The sequence below is a fragment of the Phalacrocorax carbo genome, chromosome Z, assembly GCF_963921805.1.
Source record: "Phalacrocorax carbo chromosome Z, bPhaCar2.1, whole genome shotgun sequence".
Taxonomy (NCBI): domain Eukaryota; kingdom Metazoa; phylum Chordata; class Aves; order Suliformes; family Phalacrocoracidae; genus Phalacrocorax; species Phalacrocorax carbo.
Genome location: NC_087548.1, coordinates 11596158 through 11615493, shown reverse-complemented (window position 1 = coordinate 11615493; position 19336 = coordinate 11596158). Strand labels below are relative to the sequence as shown.

The following is a 19336-nucleotide window of genomic DNA, read 5'->3' as shown; positions in this document are numbered from 1 at the left end:
TGGCAGCAGTCTCATTTCGTGCTACGGTGTTGAGAGCAGGAAGCTGGGAGGCAGAGTTGGAAACCTCCTCCACGTGCCGTCTGGGGGAGGTGGGCTCTTTTGCTAATCAGTGGAATCTCATCTGGTCTTTAGCTGAGGCAAGACAGAAAGGCATGAATCTTTGTAAGATTAGTAACATGAGTGAGAGGTGGGGTCTGACATTCAGAGTCTAGACTAGACTTCTAAACTAGACTCCCTTTTACAGTCCCCCCAAAAGCAGTATTAAACCTTGCTCAGTCCAGCAATGCTTTAGCACCCATCCTCTCCACTTTGGGGCTGCCTGTGGTCTGGCAGTGAGCAGCACTGGGACAGCAGTGCCAGAACTGCAGCCCTGAATGGGCACGCCGGCGCCCAACAGCTTGTGTTAGCAAACTGCTTCTGAGCATTGCTGGCCCATGCCCTATCCTGACAAAGGGTAGCAAAGATGTAAAACACATGAGCATTAAAATATTAAGCCATGTTTCACTGGCATCAGAGTTCTATATTAAGAACTGTCATCATCTTTACCTGCACATTACTGCTATCTTCAACGTGAGTCAGGCTTTCCGAGTCCCTCTGACCTCCCCCTGCCACCAGAATTGCCACTCCTTTGACAGAGGCTTCAGCTCAGCAGTGCACATGTCTGATTTCCAGCTGTGGGGTTTGGCTATTTGGGATGACATCTCATCCCCCAGCCCTGCATCCCCTCCTGCAGCACTCAAAGGAACTGCAGCCAGCAATCTTGTCTTTCATCTTGTCTTTCAAGCCCAGGGGTTTCAGCAGGAACATAAGTTTCCTCTGGCCAGTCTTGTATCCCTCTGCCATTTGAGGCATGGCTGTGTTTTGCCACCAGTTCCTTTGAGAAGTGGAAGGAAAAGACAGCTATCAAACACTCAGCCCTGCACCTGGAAGGAGGATGACATTAAGAAACATAAAATAGCTGGCAACAGCATCCTACCATCCCCTCTGCCATTCTCTACTGGCTAACACTGACAGGTAGCAGCCCTACCTGAGAAAGAAGGCAGGGAATCCCTTGAGAATGGGAAAGGATTTAATCATTTATGATTGACTGGGACTAATCCCTGAGCCCAGTTCTGATTTGTCTACCAAAGCAGGGTCTGGGCTGGAGGAGGAAGGTGACAGCATCCTGGCCCCTCTGCCAAGGCTCCCTACAAGGAACAGGTCATAGTACCTGGTAAGTCCTGTCCTTCAGCGCATGCAGCAAAGAACAAAGCCAGAGATGAAGCCATGAGCTTTCTCTAAACTCTTTGCAAAGAAAGAGAAAAGGAGTTCCCACTCCTCTCCGGGGTGGGTCACCCACCGAAATCCAGATGAGAACAGTGTGGATATCAAAGTGATAGGCTAGGCTTTTTGAAACCGTACTTGTCAGGTCTGCGGCTGCTGTAAGTAACCCTGCCTGCCTCTCTGCACACTGTCAAGTGAGACTTCAGAAGAGAGGAGCAGGAGTCTTTGAGCTGTATCAGGTATAGCAACCGAGCTGCAATGCCAAGCTGTCCCTAGGGGCCACCATGCCCTGGTGATCTGGCAGCAGACCCAGGTGCGACCCAAACAGCTTTGGCAGGTACTTCTGCAGCAGGAGAGAGAAGTGTCGGGGCATGCCATGCCCAAAGGCTCACACAGGATCCCTGACCCTGCTGCAAAAGGAAAAGTGTTCAATTAGGGGCCGCTATCCCTCTGAAATAGAATTCCTGCTGACCTAATTAATGAAAGCTTAATCAGAAGATTGGTTAATCACAAACTTATTAAATAACTAATTGAGCTCTAAGGGTGTTTGTCAGATTTCCAGACAATGGCAGTCTCGCTAAGGGAGAGATCAGGTCAGTAATCCTGTTAAGAGAGCAGGTTTGCTGTGCGGGCAGCTCTCTGGCTGAGCCGTTGCTGATCCAAGTTCCCAGGACTGGGGCTGATAAATTGAATAGCAGGAAAAGGCACCGTGGGCTCTACATATCCTGTTCTCCCATAGACATTCATAGTAAACAGGTAATTCATCTAGTGAAACAATGCCTGACAGTTCTCTTCTGGGGAGCAGAGTACTTGGAGGGCAACATGCTAAGTTAGTGACACTCTTTCTTTCCCTTTTCCAGGGAAGAAAACAGGAGGTATCATGCCACAGAGCAGGTATTTCTCAAAGCATGGTGGGGTGAGGAGTATCCATCCATTCAGCATGTTAACCAGCCTAGTTGCCTTTCTCCATCTACTTTCATTTTATTAGATAGAAAATATGGAATTTTGTTTGAAATGCATAGGGTTGCAGAAAGCCAATGCAGCGGATGATAAAACAGAATGGATAAATACATGACATTTTGCTGCTAAATCAAAGCCAGAAACATGGCTGGGACTGTCAGTTTCAGTCAGTCCTGGGAACAAGAAAAGTCCAAGGGTCCTTTCCAAGCAAGATGCTGAAGTCAGTGAGCTGTGAGTCCCTTCCAACCTTATGTGCTGCCTGTGGCATTAGCACTTCTGTCCTTATTTGTTTTGGCTACTGGATGGGAACTCAACAAGTCATTCCAAGCAGTGGTATCTGCCAGCCAGTGAAAGCTTTGCCAATTACAGCATATTAAAATAAGTTAAATATGTAGTGTATATAGGCTATAAAACACATGCTCTCTGCCATAGGCCAATCATTTAGTGTGTATTTTAGACTCATGCAGGCATGGACATTTGAGTGTATGCAATTCAAGCCTGCTTATGTCAGACGCTGTTCAAGTATTGTTTATACAAATTTGCACAATGTGATGATCTCCTGTGTAACCAAAGGCTATGAGTATTAAGCTAAGCAAGTTTGTTCTGTACTCTCCTAAATACATATCACACTTACTACATCATCAGTGACCTTAATGGTTCTTCACAGAACATCAGGACCCATAAAAAATGTGTTGTGGGCACTAATATTAACTCTGTTTATCTGGTAAATTAGTTAACCTTTAGAATAAGTGATGCTTTAAATAAAGAGAGTTCAATTGCACTGTATAGACTCCTTTTTTTTTTTTTTTGTCTGCTACACAGAAGGGTGAAGCAAATGGCTTTGACTTAAACCTGTGTTCCGTTGAGTAGAAATGATAAGGGGGCATTTGCAGAAGTTCTTTCCAGGTGAAATAACTTAATTCTCTCTGTCCCTTTAAAATATGTTAAGGGAGAGAGTAGCTCAGTTTTATGGATTATATTTTGTAGAATTGAGTTTATAAACTGAAACTTTTTACCTGGGCTTGTCAGGATGCAAAGACTTCCCCAGATATCCAATGTTGTTCTTCTGGCTGGTGGGAAAAGTATTCTTTGAAAAGTACATGAAAGTACCAAATAAATCTCTTTCTGAAGGTAAATGTGGAAAAAAAAAAAACAACAAACCAAACGTATGCTATTCATATATTCCAGTTTTGACAGAGATAAATTAAATCTTTATTGCAATATTTTGGAGCCATTAGGAATAAAAGTCTCAATACTTAAAAATTAAGTGAAAAAGCACAGGCTGAATCACAACAAAATGCCTTTGTGAGCTGGGAGCTGTGACAATAGATGCCTTTAAATCAGTACGGAAAGATGTTCATAGATGAAGAAGATTAATTGCTGCCTGCTGCTACATAGTCGCAACCTGTCTAAAATGGCTGCACAGACAGCTCAGGCAGAGGACTGAAATCCCAGTTCTCTGCCGCCCTGCTGCCACGGATGCTCCTCACGGCTTTAAGGTAAACCAGTTAAATAGTTTCTCCTCGCAGTAAAATACAACTTACTTACTGTTTTACAAAGATGATTTGCAATTATGTTGTGCCATGAAGAGGTAGAATGCTCTGTGTTCAAAATAGTAATTTTTTTCCCTAAAGTGCACAGCCATAAGGTTTTATTTGCTAGGTGGCTAACTGCCACTGGATACCCTGCTCTCTTACATGTCAAAGCCCAATAGTGGATACAGAGAAGACATTCCTTCCCATAATCACAAGAGGGTCAGATAAATGAGCTTTGGGGCTGTGAGAGTGTGTCTAGGGGACAGGGGCATGCTGCTGGAACATAAAGCCACTTCTGGAGATGCTTGTAATGTAAGGAGATGACAGCTTTCACTGAGACCGGAGCACTCATTTACCTGTCCTCTGTGCTAAGGAATAGTGTGACACTTCAGTTTGGTATGTTTTCTGAAAGAAAACACAAAAATTGACATCAGCCAGGCCATCAAAAACCTCTCTGTAACTTGTACAGGCAGCGCTTTTAGGTGAGCATTACCTAGAATGAGACCTGTGTTGCTGTGCATGCAAAGCACAGACTGCTTATTGTAGTAGTTGCTATACGAGAAGTTAGGAGCTGCATCCTTGAATAAGAGATGCAAACATTGTCTTTGTACTCCCTAAGTCATTTACCAGTTCTTTGTCTGGTCAGGCCTTCTTGGGAGCTCAAGGGAACTCAAAACCACTGAAAGCCCATTGGTGTTTGTGCCAGCTCTTAGCTGTGCCAAAGGGACAGAGCAGCAGCCATATCAACAAAACATAAGGAAATATGCTACTTGGATGTTTAAAACCTGGTCCAAGAGGGACCTTGGAATACAGATTTATATGCCTGGTCTTGCTAGCCAGTTCTCACAATTAGACTTAGTTCACTAATTTCCCCAAGTTTGGCTGGGTCGGTAAAAATAACGTACTTCAGCTAAAAATACTGTGTCATGCCCAGGTTGGTAGTTGGCTGACTTAGCTATTTGACCCTTACTTATCTGAACAGCGTTTTCTGAAGCTGGGTGAAACAATCCTGGTTCCGGTGGCCTGTCCTGAATAATCAATGCTGACACCCAGTGCATATCAGCTTGAAACCATATTGCCAGGATTCAGAGCACGGGGCTGGCCTCAGACAGATCCTTTTAGTTGCTGCTACCCCTGTTTAGTAAAAGTCACTTCTCTTTTGCCTTTATTTGTGATGCAGGGAGGCACAGCCATCAGCTGTGCTAATGCTGCCACGTGGTCGCACTTACACCGTCCAAATCTCCCCAGGGAGCACAGCCCTCACCAGGATCAGCATGGCCCTGGCACACAGCTTTCTTATTCCTCACTTTCTATATAGCCTGCAGGCAAAGTCCCTATTGATGTATGTGCCCTGAAATCTCTCCAAGAAGTAACACAGTCCTCGCTGACAAATACTCTCTGTCAGACATGAAAGGTAGTGAAGGTTTCAATGTTAACTCGATGCATGCTGATGTCCCTGAGCTAAATGATGCAAGCAAGCTGAAATCAGGACTTGGGCTTGAAGTAGAAGTTGTAGTCAGCACTTCATTCTTTCTCCCTCTGTGAGTTCACAACTGTGTTCATCATTCAGTTGGATCTGAACAGACAGATTGATTTTATTTACTGTGTAATTACAAGTCTCAAGCTTGCTTGAGAAGGTAGAATTCATCAGGGAATCACTGCAGTCCTCAGCCTCTGAAATGGTTTAGCTGACCGCAGGGGACAGAGAGGCAAACACATCCCAAAATCTCATCTCATAGACCTTGAAGATGCAAAAATACAACCTGTCACACCAAATTAATTTCTCATTGTCTCCCCACTGCAGCAAATCCCATGGACCCACACTGCACTGTCCCCATAGCAGGAAGCTCTGTCCCTGGTCGTGCAGGTTCATAAGCAATTGAGTTAGTGAGGTTCAGCCAGCAGCTTTCAGCAAAGAGACAGGAGCAGTCAGCATCTGCATGCTTCCAACCCACAGTGCAAAGGAAGCAAATCAACCTCATCTGCCACTGAGCTATGTTTGTGCTGATCAGGCTGCCTCAACTGAGGGGGATGTATGTAGTCAAGCACTGTGGCAGTGAGAGGCAATGGCACCCTAAACCACTCTCCACCCACCACTGTCTGACCAGAGGGGGAGTCACTCACTGTCTTGGGACAAATGGGAACCATGGATATGGGGCAGGGTCTGACCCTCCAAATAGCTCTTCAGCATAGTACAGGGTGTTGTTCACCAAATCCCTGGGTTCTCTGCTTTGCCTGATACCGCAACAGTAATAGTTCTGCAGGAGACTGAAACATATGGCTACTCTTGCCATTTCTGCTTTGGGGTAGCATGCAGGCAAAGCCAATGCCTCCGTACATAGCAACGTACCAAAGAAGCTGTTCAGCATTTCATTTTTAAAAAACAGGAAAACATTGTTAAAACTGGTTATGATTTTATTTAAACACTGAAACCAGAGGAATAATTATAAGGATTTATTCAAGTCTGATTTTTAACATAGGCACATTCATGTTAAGTCCATTCTCCTTCACATGCTCCATTACTATTTTCCCTCATCATAAAGCAGCCAGACGTACCCAGCCAGCTGTACAGGTAACCATTTTGAATTGCACTAAGTAGTACAGCTGTGCTTGAAATCATTCATTAGGGCTGTAGCTGATCCCAGTGGTAAGGGGAGAATTCAGCCCCTCTTGATTAGACAGGACTTTCTGTAATAGAGGTTCCCTGTGGGAATGTGCTTCATTTGTCAGCATGCAGTTATTTGACCATCCACTGACACATCCTAAGTCAGGCAGGTGAAACACACCAGGGCAGGGACGATTTGCTGAGTGCTTAGCGTGCTGGGGCACCATTGCATTGAGGACCTTTGCATGCAGCTATAATACGAGACCATTGCCAGACAGGATGCAAGGCTGGGCAAGTTATGGTCCTGGCTGTGTCTGCAGCATGTGTTTCCTTGCTCCTTTATACTTAGGTATTATTCCTTTTGGCTGTTGTTTTGTCACCAGTAGAGCTTCCTTGAAGCAGCACTTGAAGCAGATACTGAATGGCTCAAATGGGGTCAACAAGCAGAACAGGATAGTGTGAGGCTAGCACAAAGGTAGCAGCTTGCTCATTGAGCAGATTCATCTTCTTTCTTTAAATGATTTTAACGTCATAATGGGACAAAGTGTCTTAAAGATGAAGTGACAAGTTGGACAAGAAAGGAGGGGCAAGATGTGATGTGGTTGGCAGGTCCAGACGAAAGGCTGTCCCACATGCTGTTCAGAGCAGTATAATGGTGTCAAAAGGATCCTGGATCCCCTCCTCACATAAACACACACACATGTACACATGTACACATGTGCTGTTCAATGTGTTCCTCTTCTGTCACTGTTTCCAGGATTAGATTAAGTGGAGCTGGTGCGGCCGAATTCCCCAGTGCGTCAGGCTGACAGCACAGCTGTCTGTTCTCTGAGCTCTCCACTGAAATAGAAGCTAATGCGGCTTTGCTCCACTCAAGTATGGAGCCAGGTAGATTACCTATGGATGCCAGGTACCTACCAAAGCTGCTCTATTACTCCCCCTCTTCCACTGGACAGGGGATAGAAAATATAACAAAAGGTGGTGGGTTGAGATAAGGACAAGGAGAGATCACTCAGCCATTACTGCAATGGGAAAACCAGACTTGACTTGGGGAAATTAGTTTAATTTATTACCAATCAAATCAGAGTAGGATAATGAGAAATAAAGCCCAAATCTTAAAAACACCTTCCCCTCACCCCTCCCTTCTTCCCAGGCTCAACTTCACTCCCAATTCTCTCTCTGCTTCCTTCTCCCAAGCAGCGCAGGGGGATGGGTAATGGGGGTTGTGGTCAGTTCATCTCACATTGTCTCTGCCGCTCCTTCCTCCTCAGGGGGGGACTCCTCACACTCTTCCAGTGCTTAAGTGTAGGGTCCCTCCCATGGGAGACAGTCAACACATTTCTCCAACATGGGTCCTTTCCATGGGCTACAGTTCTTCCAAACTGCTCCAGCGTGGGGTCCCTCCCACGGGGTGCAGTCCCTCAGGAACAGACTGCTCCAGTGTGGGTCCCCCGCGGGGTCACAAGTCCTGCCAGCAAACGTGCTCCAGTGTGAGCTCCTCTCTCCACAGGGCTGCAGGTCCTGCCAGGAGCCTGCTCCAGCGTGGGCTTCCCACAGGGTCACAGCCTCCTTTGGGCATCCACCTGCTCTGGTGTGGGGTCCTCCATGGGCTGCAGGTGCGTATCTGCTCCACCATGGACCTCCATGGGCTGCAGGGGGACAGCCTGCCTCACCATGGTCTTCACCACAGACTGCAGGGCAATCTCTGCTCTGGCACCTGGAGCACCTCCTCTCCCTCCTGACCTGGGTGTCTGCAGTGTTGTTTCTCTCACATATTCTCACTCCTCTCTCCCAGCTGCTGGTCTGCAGCAGGTTTTTCTTCCTCCTTTTTGAATACATTATCCCAGAGGCACTACCAGCATCGCGGATGGGCTCAGCCTTGGCCAGCAGTGGGTCTGTCTTGGAGCCATCTGGCACTGGCTCTGTCAGACACAGGGGAAGCTTCTAACATCTTCTCACAGAAGCCACCCCTGTAACCCCACTGCTAACAAAACCTACCACACAAATCCAATACATTACCCAACACATCAACCCTTCTAATGATCAGACAGGATCTTTAGACTCCTAACTGAACATACTTCTTACTATCAAAGGCACATGCAGGCTACTTCATGCCCTCCCAAGCTCCTCTTCTCTATCCTGCTTCTTCAAGGAAGTGTCTGTCTGGAAAGTCAGTGAAAAGGCAGCAGGAACCTGGATTTGCTTAAAGCTGTCTCTCTCCCAGCTCTACCAGCCCTGCTGTTATTGCTAATCATTGCCTGTTGGCTCTGCAAGCCAAGTACACCCATACTCGCAGTGTGCTCAGTCACCCATAACTCTTTCATGGGAAGGGGATGACAAACCACAAGTGTGAATATTTCACTAGGTGCAACAGTAAAAAGTAGAACAGCCAAGTGAAATGAAAGCTAACCAACTTATTTCAAGTACTTGCAAATGCCGTGTAAAGAGATTGTTGGAGCTCTGCTGTTACACTGCTCTTTTACTGCCAGTAATTAGTGATTTCTCTGAAGCAGCTAGAGAGCAGCCTTGTTTCATTCTAGCTTCCCCATCTCCAAGGCTCTGTCCTTCACCTTGTATCTCTGCTGTATTAGCTTTCCATTGATCATCCAACAGCGAACAACTCACCAGACACAAAACAACCAGTGGCTGGAAATCGGTCTTCATTTTTTTCATTTGTTCTTGTATGTCACATTTTCTCTGTATTTGGCAGGAGTGTCTGTTAACCCTTCCTCATTATTCTGGTGCCCAAGAGTTGCCCAGAATTAGGCAGTTTTGTAGGGTCAGCATCAATTTTTCTATCAAGCTGCATTGCCTTCCTGGAAGTTCATTGCACATTCTGCAACACTGCAGGCAGCACAGGCAGTCACAGGCATGGAAACCCTCTTCATAGCCAGCAGCAGAAACCACCAAGCACTGAGGACAAGCTATGCCTGTCCCCTCTGGTGGGACCATGCCCTCAATGTCTCAAGCTAAGCAGTGGCCTTGAGGCTGGGGGAGACATGTGGGAGCACAGGTCTCATCTGAGTCCCGTGGGGTATAGTTGACTACCATATTGGTGAGTTTGCAATGAGTCAGAAGGAAAGAGCATCTTAGCTTTTCATTCCCTGAGAATTGCCAGGTGCACAGTTGTTAGGTTTCACATAAAGCACAGCTGGGTCAGTGAAGGGTTCTGATCTTAGGATTCATGATGTTGTGGGTGTAGTATCAGCCAATACGGGGCAGACTTTAAAGAAAAATGGCATTTACTTATGAAGATTAGGCTGTGGTTCCTTCTCTCATCTTGTCTTTACTGTGCTGGTATATGTCTGATGGCAGATTCTATGAGAACTACTTTAATTTGTGAAATTATATTTCACAATTTGTTAAAAAGTTGGACCCTGAAGGTAACATCTTCAGAAGTGCTTAAATCCGTCACATTTCTAAAAAAACTCAGGTACTTAGAATTTAGGAACCTGGCCTTTAAACACACATTGGGGGCAAAAAACAGATGAGCTGGAAGCCAGGAAAAGAGCTCACTACCTAGAAAAGGGGTTCACAAACTCCACCTGCTACACCAGGAGGAAGCACCACACAGAGAAGAGGCACTGAAAATCCCCTTCCCCCATTCTGATGGGCCTGATGGTTGGTGTATGAGGCTGGAAGTTATAGCCCAGGACTACTGCAAGGGAATGGCCCCCGAAAGGTCCCGTGGGTGATGGTGGAAGTAACAGTAGTTCATAATACTTGCAAGGCTCAAATAGTAGGTTTCCTTGCCTCAAAGCCTGTTGTCACTTCTGCGCATCTCCACCACCTTCCAGGAGCTTGTCCTAACACACCAGGGCTGAGTAGGCATCCCATTACCCCTGGAAACCATTGCATTTTGTTCACCAGGGATTCAGGATTTATAACATTCAAGATGGAGGACAGAGGCATGGGTGTTCCTACCACACTTACATTGGATTGGGATTGTTCACTCTAAGCCACTAAATAAGTGAAAGAGGGGTTAAATAGGATCTTTCATATCATTCAGACCCACATGTTGAAATAGAACTCAGTAATAGCATAGAAATACTCATGGAGAGACCTAGTAGGAAGAAAAAAACATTTAGCGGAAGTCCAGCTTCATTAGCCAAATGATTAATCTGAGTTGGAGAAGAGTGTTAGTGCTTGTACCAAGCAGCTGATGGAAAGCAGAGTGCCAGTCCATTTGAAAGACTCAGGCAGCCCTTACTGCCTTGACAGAAAATGGAACCTGTAACCTTGTTTCTGACTCAGGTGCCTTTTGGGAATTATGCAGATTCTTAAAGCATTGACAGCTTGTCATAGCACTGTGTATTTGTGATGAGCACTGGAACTTCTGAGGTAGTTGGGTAGAAGTTGGATTGTGTTTAGGGTTGTAAATATTTGCCTCCATAAAACTTTATCGCCCTGTGTCTGAATAGCAAAATCCACGTGGCCTGCAAAATACCAGCCTTTTATTCTGGAGACAGAAATAACCAATGCATTTGCAAGTTCCAGTCCTGAGAAATTACTCTGAATTAAGATTTTTACTTCGACCCTGTATCGGTCTCTTTGTTGCTCATGCCAGAGAGTTATTATTCTGATCCCTTTCCTGCCAAGTTCAATGAACATTTATTCACCTCTGCTGTCAGCAGGAACAGGGCTGGGCATGGTTTGTAGGAGTATGTACTCTTTTTTGTAGGTCCCTCAGCCATGCTTATCATCACAATCTCTAGGTATCTCTGCTCCTTATTTGCCCCTCGAAAAAAGGCAGCCTTGGACATGTGTCCCCCTGCTCTTACCTGTGTGGAAGGGACAGAGTTGGCCCACATTGCAATTGCACACCCTGGTAGGCAGGCCACTTTTCCACAAAAAGTGGGAAAAGGTGCTTTTGTCTCCAAGGGCAATAAAATCTGCAAAAGAAAAAATATATCAGCACATTTTGCACACCACAGGGGAAGCAGAAGCAAAGCGAATTCACTATTCAGGATCCCCAGCAAGCAATCTGGTAAACCCCTATTATTCAGGCATGCCACAAAAACAGTTCCCAACGTTTTCTCACACTCTGGAGAATGTTTTTAACCAGTCTCTTTCCTGCCTTACTAGCCCCCATGCTTGACTTCTCTCTACAAGCCTTGCCTGGTGTTGCAGGATGAGACTGGGGCATGTAACTCAACTTTGTGACTAATTGCTAACTCAAACCAACTGATTTCCCACTAGAAACAAGGAAGGACTTTGAATCAGAACATTTAATATCAGTTTATATGAAAATCCTTCAACCATGGGCTCCTATCCTTGCTGGAGGCAGGACCGTATAGTACAGCACAGACATTGCATAGCTGCAGAAGGCTTAGCTTTAGGACCTGAATTCTAGTTGTGATCCTGTGGTGAGAAGTTATTAAGCAAAATAATCTCTCCTAAAGGAGAAGCTAATTTAAATCCCTACTTGTACTGAATATATGAAGAAAGCTTTACATACTGTCGGCATTTTAAGGCACATTTCAGCAGCAAGTAGAATGCGCTCTGAAAATTTAAGCAAACAATATGCCATTTGAAAATACAGCTGCAAAATGTTTCACTTTTTTTTTTTTTTTCTTAAATAAAGCAAGCAAGCTCCTAAGAGTCCATGTGAGATAAAAGAGAAAGAAACATGGGGGATGTCACAGATTGCCAGGAGGAGAAGCAGGGAAGGCAGTAACACTTTCTGCTGTACTGTATGTTAGTCTGGTGAGTCGCCATCTAGGGAAACAGTAATAACTCAGGCCTGGTGTCAAGCTGGGCTGGACTAACACTAAATGATGGTCATGCTTTGATGGAGACACTTTTCTACCCCCACTGGGCACCTCAGTGGCAGCCTTGATAGGAGGGGAAAATGTAGAAGGATAAAGTCCCTTGCCTGGCACAAAGTACAGTCTTAGGGTCCATGCAGCAGCCAGGTGCAGACAGAGACAAGGTCTCTGTGCTTTTTATGCCTGAGCTGGTTTTCATCCAGAAGCTCTGTGACCATCTTAGTGTGGCATTGTCAACAAGCCACTGTGAGTCATGGTACATTAGTTTTAGCTCCTGGTGACGATGGAGGCAATGGGATGCAGCTCATCTGGCCTTTGCAGTGTCCCTCCTTGGGAGATGGAGAGCTAATGGCCTTTGCTATTAATTCTGCTATGCCTTTTGCCACTATCAAATCTGGGTTTCTGCAGCTGTATGGTGGCCAGCAAAGCTGTTGTCCTAATTTTGCTTTTTCCCTTTGTATCCCATATGCAGAAAAGCAGAGGGAGCTGGCTCGGAAGGGGTCGCTGAAGAACGGCAACATGGGAAGCCCAGTTAATCAGCAGCCCAAGAAGAACAATGTGATGGCACGAACAAGGTAAAGGACCGGAAGATCTTTCATCTGTGCTCTAAACTGCAATCCCTAATGGCCTTAGGATGGGCAAGGAAGATGTTCATTGCCATTCACCTACTGCCAAACACACTCTGAGAGCAGTGATGGCCCTTCCCAAGCTCACAAGCCCAAATACTCTGTGCTGTGTTGCATCTCATCCCCTGGGGAGATGAAGGGACAGCTAAACCCAGGATCAGTGACAGTGCAGCCTGCAGGAGGCAGAGGCAGCCCAGCCTGGTGGAAATCAGGGGTTTGAGACGGCTGCCTTGCATGTTCTGGGTAGCTTCACGTAACACATAATCCTGACAGCAGGAGAGGTATGATGCTGCTTCATGTAAGCAAACTGGTTTAGAGCTTAGTTCTGCCTTGGCTGCTTTTATCGCAGTAGTTCCCCTGCTCCTTTTTGATGATGACCCCTTCCCCATACTGATTGACTTAATGAAGTCCTGTAAATAATCCATCTCTGTGAGCTTTGCTCTACACCTCCTCCGCACTTTGAACAGCATGGTCATACTTTGCTGGGGCTGCTTTGGCACATCTTGGTATGACAGTATCAGACAGTGCTACAAACCACTGTAAACAAAGACGTTCCTAACCAAATGCTTTCTTTTAGACTACTTCTACTTTTTCCATGCAAGCTTCAGTGCACCAATGTGTTATTTACCTGCATTCAGGAGGCAGGAACCCCCCTGCAGTGTGCAGTTGCACACTTTGCGTGCTACTAGAGAAGTGGCAGTTTTTAGTGGAGAACCTCACTTAAAATAGAAGAATCTGCATGAATGCTGTGTGTTTACTGATGAATGGGAAAGTTACATGGATTACCATATATTAAGTAGAACAGAAGCTGTGGGTCAGAGCTTCTCTGTATGCAACTCATCTGACAGATGAGGTTCTTTGTTCACATTAATTCCCAAAACCCAGAATAGTAGCCATAAATCATGCCACGACTTTGCCAAGTTTTATTTGTAAGCCCCTGCAATGTTGGTGGAATATCCTGCATTGCTCCCTGCTCTGTGTTTGATTGTTGAGACCATGTAAAGGAGCCAGCCACTTCATAGCAGTAAGAAATTCAGCAAATGCTCTCAGCTGGGTTTTCCACGCCCACTATTGCTCCTTGTCTTCCAAATACAAGCTGGAAAGACTTGGTTTCTTTTGGCAATAGGCTGCATGCTAGCTTCCCGAGAGGAATGGTAGCAGATTCAGTGCTTGAGAGATTCAGAAACACTAAAATTAGCAAAAGAAGATGGTAAGGGAGAGAAGATGGGATAAGTAAGGGTGGCTACCTGTAGAATTAGTGGCATATGCTTGGAGAGGTGGTTGTTTCTGAGCTGCCAAAGGAAAGAAGAGTGATTTGACTGGGGAAGAGCATAGCAGTGACACCTATTAACAAAAGCTTTCAAACAGCCAGCTCAGTTTTATTCTATTTGTAGACATTTGAGCACTGTTCAGAGGACTTGTGGCCCCCTCCACAGCCCAGCGTAGCCTGCTGGCAGTAGACGTGCTTTTCTTAGTTACCCTTCGTGGAGCTTTTAGAAGCACCCCTTGGGATCCGCAAAACAGAGGTTTGCAGCTGTTGCTTTAGTAGCAGATGCAGCTGAACTCCATTCCCATATGGCTGGGAGATGCCTGGCACAGGGTCTCACCGGCCCAAGTCCCTTCATCCCCCAGCACCCTTGGATTTCTGGGAACCAAACTGCACCATGAGCACAGCCCTAATAATACCTCAGAACCTTCAGTCTGTCTTGCCACAGACAGGGCAAGCCCAGGAAGGCAGAAATGCCACAAGCTTGTTCAAGCATCTTCTTTTCACAGTGTAACAGTTGCAGTATAATGGGAGATACTCCAGTGGGATACATTGCAAAAAGTCCAGTTATGGTTTAAGTCTGAATTGTTGCCTTCCTCTGGTCTCTGCAGAAGAATAAGCTGAAGCCATTTCCCCCTTTAAACAGTTCTGCTGTTCTCAACAAATGTATTTTCCTTCATTCGGGCAAACCACACTGCCTCTTCTAGTCTCTGCTGCACGTCCCCCTTCCCCAAGGCTTCTGTTCTTCTGTATTACCTGTATGAATTTCTGACATCCAGTCTCTAGCACGAAGTTGCCTTCACCATTTGGTCTTCTCCTGGGCCACGGGTAGGGACAGCCTTAGAGGTGAAAGGATCTGGATCCGTAACATGCTCAGTCTCCCTAAGAGCAAATAAAATGTTAACAAGGTTGGGGTGATGCTGGCACACTTGCTACGAGCACAGGCAGAGACCGCAACATCATTCACACCAGCTGGGCACAGCCAGATATTGCAGTCCACTCTGAGGACAACCTGAACTCGGATTTGTGTCATGACATATTTCATGTTAAGTGAGCAAAAACACCCAAGACAAGAAGCTCATACTGGGACAGCTGCGGATAAAAGCAACTACTACTGCTACCCAGCTTTGTTCCAAGGACAGTGGGAAGAGAAAATAAGGACAATCAAAACGTGAGGGAAAGACTTAGGTGAGGAGCAGAGACATTATCACAGTTTGTGTCTGCTGCAGAAAAACTGAAGTTCTGTATTATTAAGAAAAAAGACATTTCTCAAGAAAAAGATGTAGTGGGTTTTGGTATTTTTAATCAAGTAAATAGCACCACAAAGGGTTCTTCTCCTACATCCCCCTATAGTGCTTTGTTCACTCATGATATAATAACAACCATCAGTAAGTATATATGGAGGAGTTCCAGGGAACTACAGGCCTGTCAGTCTGACCTTCGTGCCAGAGAAGGTTACAGAGCAGATCATCGTGAGTGCCATCACGGCACGTAGTGGATAACCAGGTGATCAGGCCCAGTCAGCGTGGGTTTATGAAAGGCAGGTCCTGCTTGACTAACCTCATCTCCTTCTGTGAGAAGGTGACCCACTTAGTGGATGAGAGAAAAGCTGTGGGTGTTTTCTACCTAGACTGTAGTAAAGACTTTGACACCATTTCCCACAGCATTCTGCTGGAGAAGCTGGCTGCTTGTACCTTGGATAGGTGTACTCTTTCCTGAAGAAAAGCTGGCTGGGTGTCTGGGACCAAAGAGTTGTGGTGAACAGAGCTAAATCCAGCTGGCAGCCAGTCACAAGTGGTGTTCCCCAGGGCTCAGTTTTGGGGCCAGTTCTATTTAATATCTGTCAACAATCTGGATGGGAGCATCAGTCAGTTTGCAGGCAACACCAAGTTGTGCAGGAGTGTTGATCTGCTCAAGGGCAGGAAGGCTCTACAGAGGGATCTGGACGGGCTGGATCGATGGGCTAAAGCCAACTGTATGGGGTTCAGCAAGGCTTAGTGCTGGGTCCTGCACTTGGGTCACAACAACCCCATGCAACGCTACAGGCTTGGGGCAGAGTGGCTGGAGAGCTGCCTGGCAGAGAAAGACCTGGGGGTGCTGGTTGGCAGATGCTGAACATGAGGCAGCAGTGTGCCCAGTGGCCAAGGAGACCAACAGCATCCTGGCTTGTATCAGCAATAGTGTGGCCAGCAAGAGTAGGGAAGTGACCGTGCCCCTGTACTCGGCAGGGACTGACATGCTGAGGTCACGCCTTGACTACTACTGTGTTCAGTTTTGGGCCCTTCTGTACAAGACGGATATTGAGGTGCTGGCGCGTGTCCAGAGAAGGGCAAAAAAGCTGGTAAAGGGTCTGGAGAGCAGGTCTTATGAGGAGTGGCTGAGGGAGCTGTGGGGTGCTTAGTCTGGAGAAGAGGAGGCTGAGGGGAGACCTTATCGCTCTCTACAACTACCTGAAAGGAGGTTGTAGTGAGGTAGGTGTGGGTCTCTTCTCCCAATTAACAAACGATAGGGCAAGAAGAAATGGCCTCAAATTGTGCCATGCAGATTAGATATTAGGAAAAATTTCTTCTCCAAAAGGGTTGTCAAGCACTGGAACAGGCTGCCTGGGGAGGTGGTTGAGTCACCATCCCTGGACGTGTTTAAAAGCCGTGTATATGTAGCGCTTAGGGACATGGTTTAGTGGTGGACTTGGCAGTGCTGGGTTAACAGTTTGGCTCGATGATCTTAAAGGTCTTTTCCGATCTAAATGATTCTGTGATTCTATGATTTGAAAACTGGAGAGCAAGAACGGAAGTTAGTACTTCTGATATATGTATGGACAAGCTGCTGCTGCCAGATCACAGCTTCAGTTCCAGACATCTTTGCTTCTTGACTTCCTTCCTACATGCTTCAGGAGCAGAAGGACCATCCCAGTGCTATGAGAAGGCGTACTGAATTTTGCAAGTGGATCCCATTTTCTCCATTCCTCTGGTGCAGCAGGTTGGAAATTCTGCATCAGTTTAAAAATTAATTTCCTTAATCTTTCGTTTCAATGAACACACTGAGAAAATATAACTAGTTATGAACCTATCTATATATCTGCTTTGTGATGACATTTGAAGTATTTTACTCTTCCTGAGCCTGCCCATCTTCAGTGCCTGGCAGGCCTTTGCATTGCTAAAATCGTAATGGCTTCCTGAAATTTTGTGACCAGAAGCAGAAAAACTTTTCAGGTACTTAGAGAACTGTTGGAGCATGGATGACATGGATTATCTTCTTAAGATTTATATTTCCCAATCCCTTATTGAAGCATCATTGTGCATCATCTGTGTTGTTAACGACTAGTTCTTCATTTGGAGGAAAACCTGAGTTAATCCACTGAACGAGGAGTTTTTCATCACTCTTACAGTTCCCACCTGCTGAACATAGAATCTTATTCCATTTGCTTGGTTTGGTTGATCTTATTTTCAATATGAACCAAAGTCGTTGTGCAGTTTTGTGGATGAAAGAACTCTGTTGTGAACTAGATACCATTGTATTAATGCATTTTCCTTATCCTAGAAGCTCTGAAGCCTGTCTTCCATTTCACAAACTCTCTCAGGCAACTTAAGGTGCAAAGTCATCATCAGCCTTTGTAACACTTCTGATGAAGTGAAAGTCATTATAAAATAATGGGACTTTAAAATTGCTAGTCTGACTGGGCTCTTATGCTGCACCCACTAGCTCAGATTTCTCATATTACTAAATTTAGGACTGAGACCTCATAAGTGTTGTGCTGGGGGGCCTGGATAGGGACTCAGGCAGGAAGACCACTTGCCTAGTTTCCAGCAGCCAAATAGTAGCAGCATTGAGCCTCTGCCTTCCTCTAGCCTCCTTCTCCTATTTACTTATTGCTAGTCATGTACGCATTGCTAGGGAAAAAAAAAAAAAAAAAAAAAAAAAACACAAAAATGAGCAATCTGGTAGGACAAGCAGTGCTGTCCAAACAAGTTCAGCAGAATGAAGCATGGAGTGTCCCAACAGATTTTTTTCCAGGGAGGAGCATGTTCTCAAGGTATGTCTAGATTTCATCCCTGTGAAACTCCTCTAAGCTACCCAGAGACACAGTTCACTTCCTCTGAATTGCACCCATTTAAACACCGATAAGGAAGGGCTTTCAAGGAGGTGAAAAAGGGGAAGCCTGACTATCATATAGCTTTGCCCTAGACTATGTGTGGTACTGAGCTTTCTGTGTGGTTAATGGACAACTTTTAATTATTGCAGGCTCGTTGTTCCCAATAAAGGCTATTCGTCATTAGACCAGAGTCCAGATGAAAAGCCACTGGTAGCCCTGGATACGGACAGGTATGCGAAGTGTTAATAAGATGCATTACGGCACATTAATAAGATGCACATTACGATATAAGCAAGTTTGCATGCCAGAGTGCAGCACTGAAGCAAACTCCTGCTGACACCGCTCTTGCAGGCTGCTCACGCTCTTCCTTGCTGTGCCCTTTGGCATATGCTGTAATTGGCCTGTGTGTGCGAACAAGTAGGAAGAGATGTGAGTAAAGAGCGCTGTGATGGAAAGATCTGAGGGTCACAGATGAACGCTGCTTTCCAGGCTCACTTGATGTAACTTCTCTGTGCCTCAAGGACAGCTTCACAACATGGGAAAAATAGGGCTGACCAGGGAATACAGGTGTCTCTAACAGTTTTCTTCTTTGCTATATCTTGTCCTTCCCTGCAGTGATGATGACTTTGACATGTCCAGATATTCCTCCTCGGGATACTCATCAGCTGAGGTGAGTTATACTCTCTCTGCCACCCTTGCCACGAATGCTAATAGTAGACCAGCCAGAAACAGCTTAGAGTGGCCTTGTACTGCCAGAAGTGGCTACACAACAAATTTACCAGTGTTGTAGACCCTGCGAGTCTGGAAGGGGCCATGGCAGAAACTGTGTCATGTTTGCTTCTTCCCTGGTTATCCAGTTGGCTCCATCCCTGCACTGCTGTGGCACAATCTGCTGTTTTCACAGCTACCTTTGGCTTCACTCAAGCTTTTCCCAGTTCTTGTTAGTCCTGCAGTGTCAGCCCATGTGGTGCAAAAGCATCGACTTGTCTGTCATGCCAGCTCAGCAACTGTATGACTGCCAAGGACATAAATAAAGGGTCTGAGGGTGTGCTGTGATTTCCAGTTCTTGGTGAAGTCAGGGTCACCCAGTGCATGTTTACTTGGAGCAGGCAGAAATTCCAGGGAGGAACTGCAAATATGAACTCTTGCTCTTTCAAAGAGAAGAGGCAGGAAGCCTCTTGTTAATCCATGTGCAGTGTTTCTGAAGATACATACCCAA

The 19336-nt window shown here is 45.8% G+C and overlaps 1 protein-coding gene across 3 annotated transcripts in view; it reads left to right on the top strand.

Annotated features, from left to right (window-relative positions):
* Positions 1-19336, top strand: part of FAM219A (family with sequence similarity 219 member A) — a 111395-nt gene that overhangs the window by 82310 nt on the left and 9749 nt on the right. For all 3 annotated transcript variants that reach the window (XM_064439437.1, XM_064439438.1, XM_064439436.1), the window contains exons 3-5: positions 12604-12706; positions 18267-18347; positions 18733-18787. In XM_064439437.1, coding sequence (XP_064295507.1) covers positions 12604-12706; positions 18267-18347; positions 18733-18787 — 239 coding nt within the window. The remainder of the gene's footprint in view (positions 1-12603; positions 12707-18266; positions 18348-18732; positions 18788-19336) is intronic.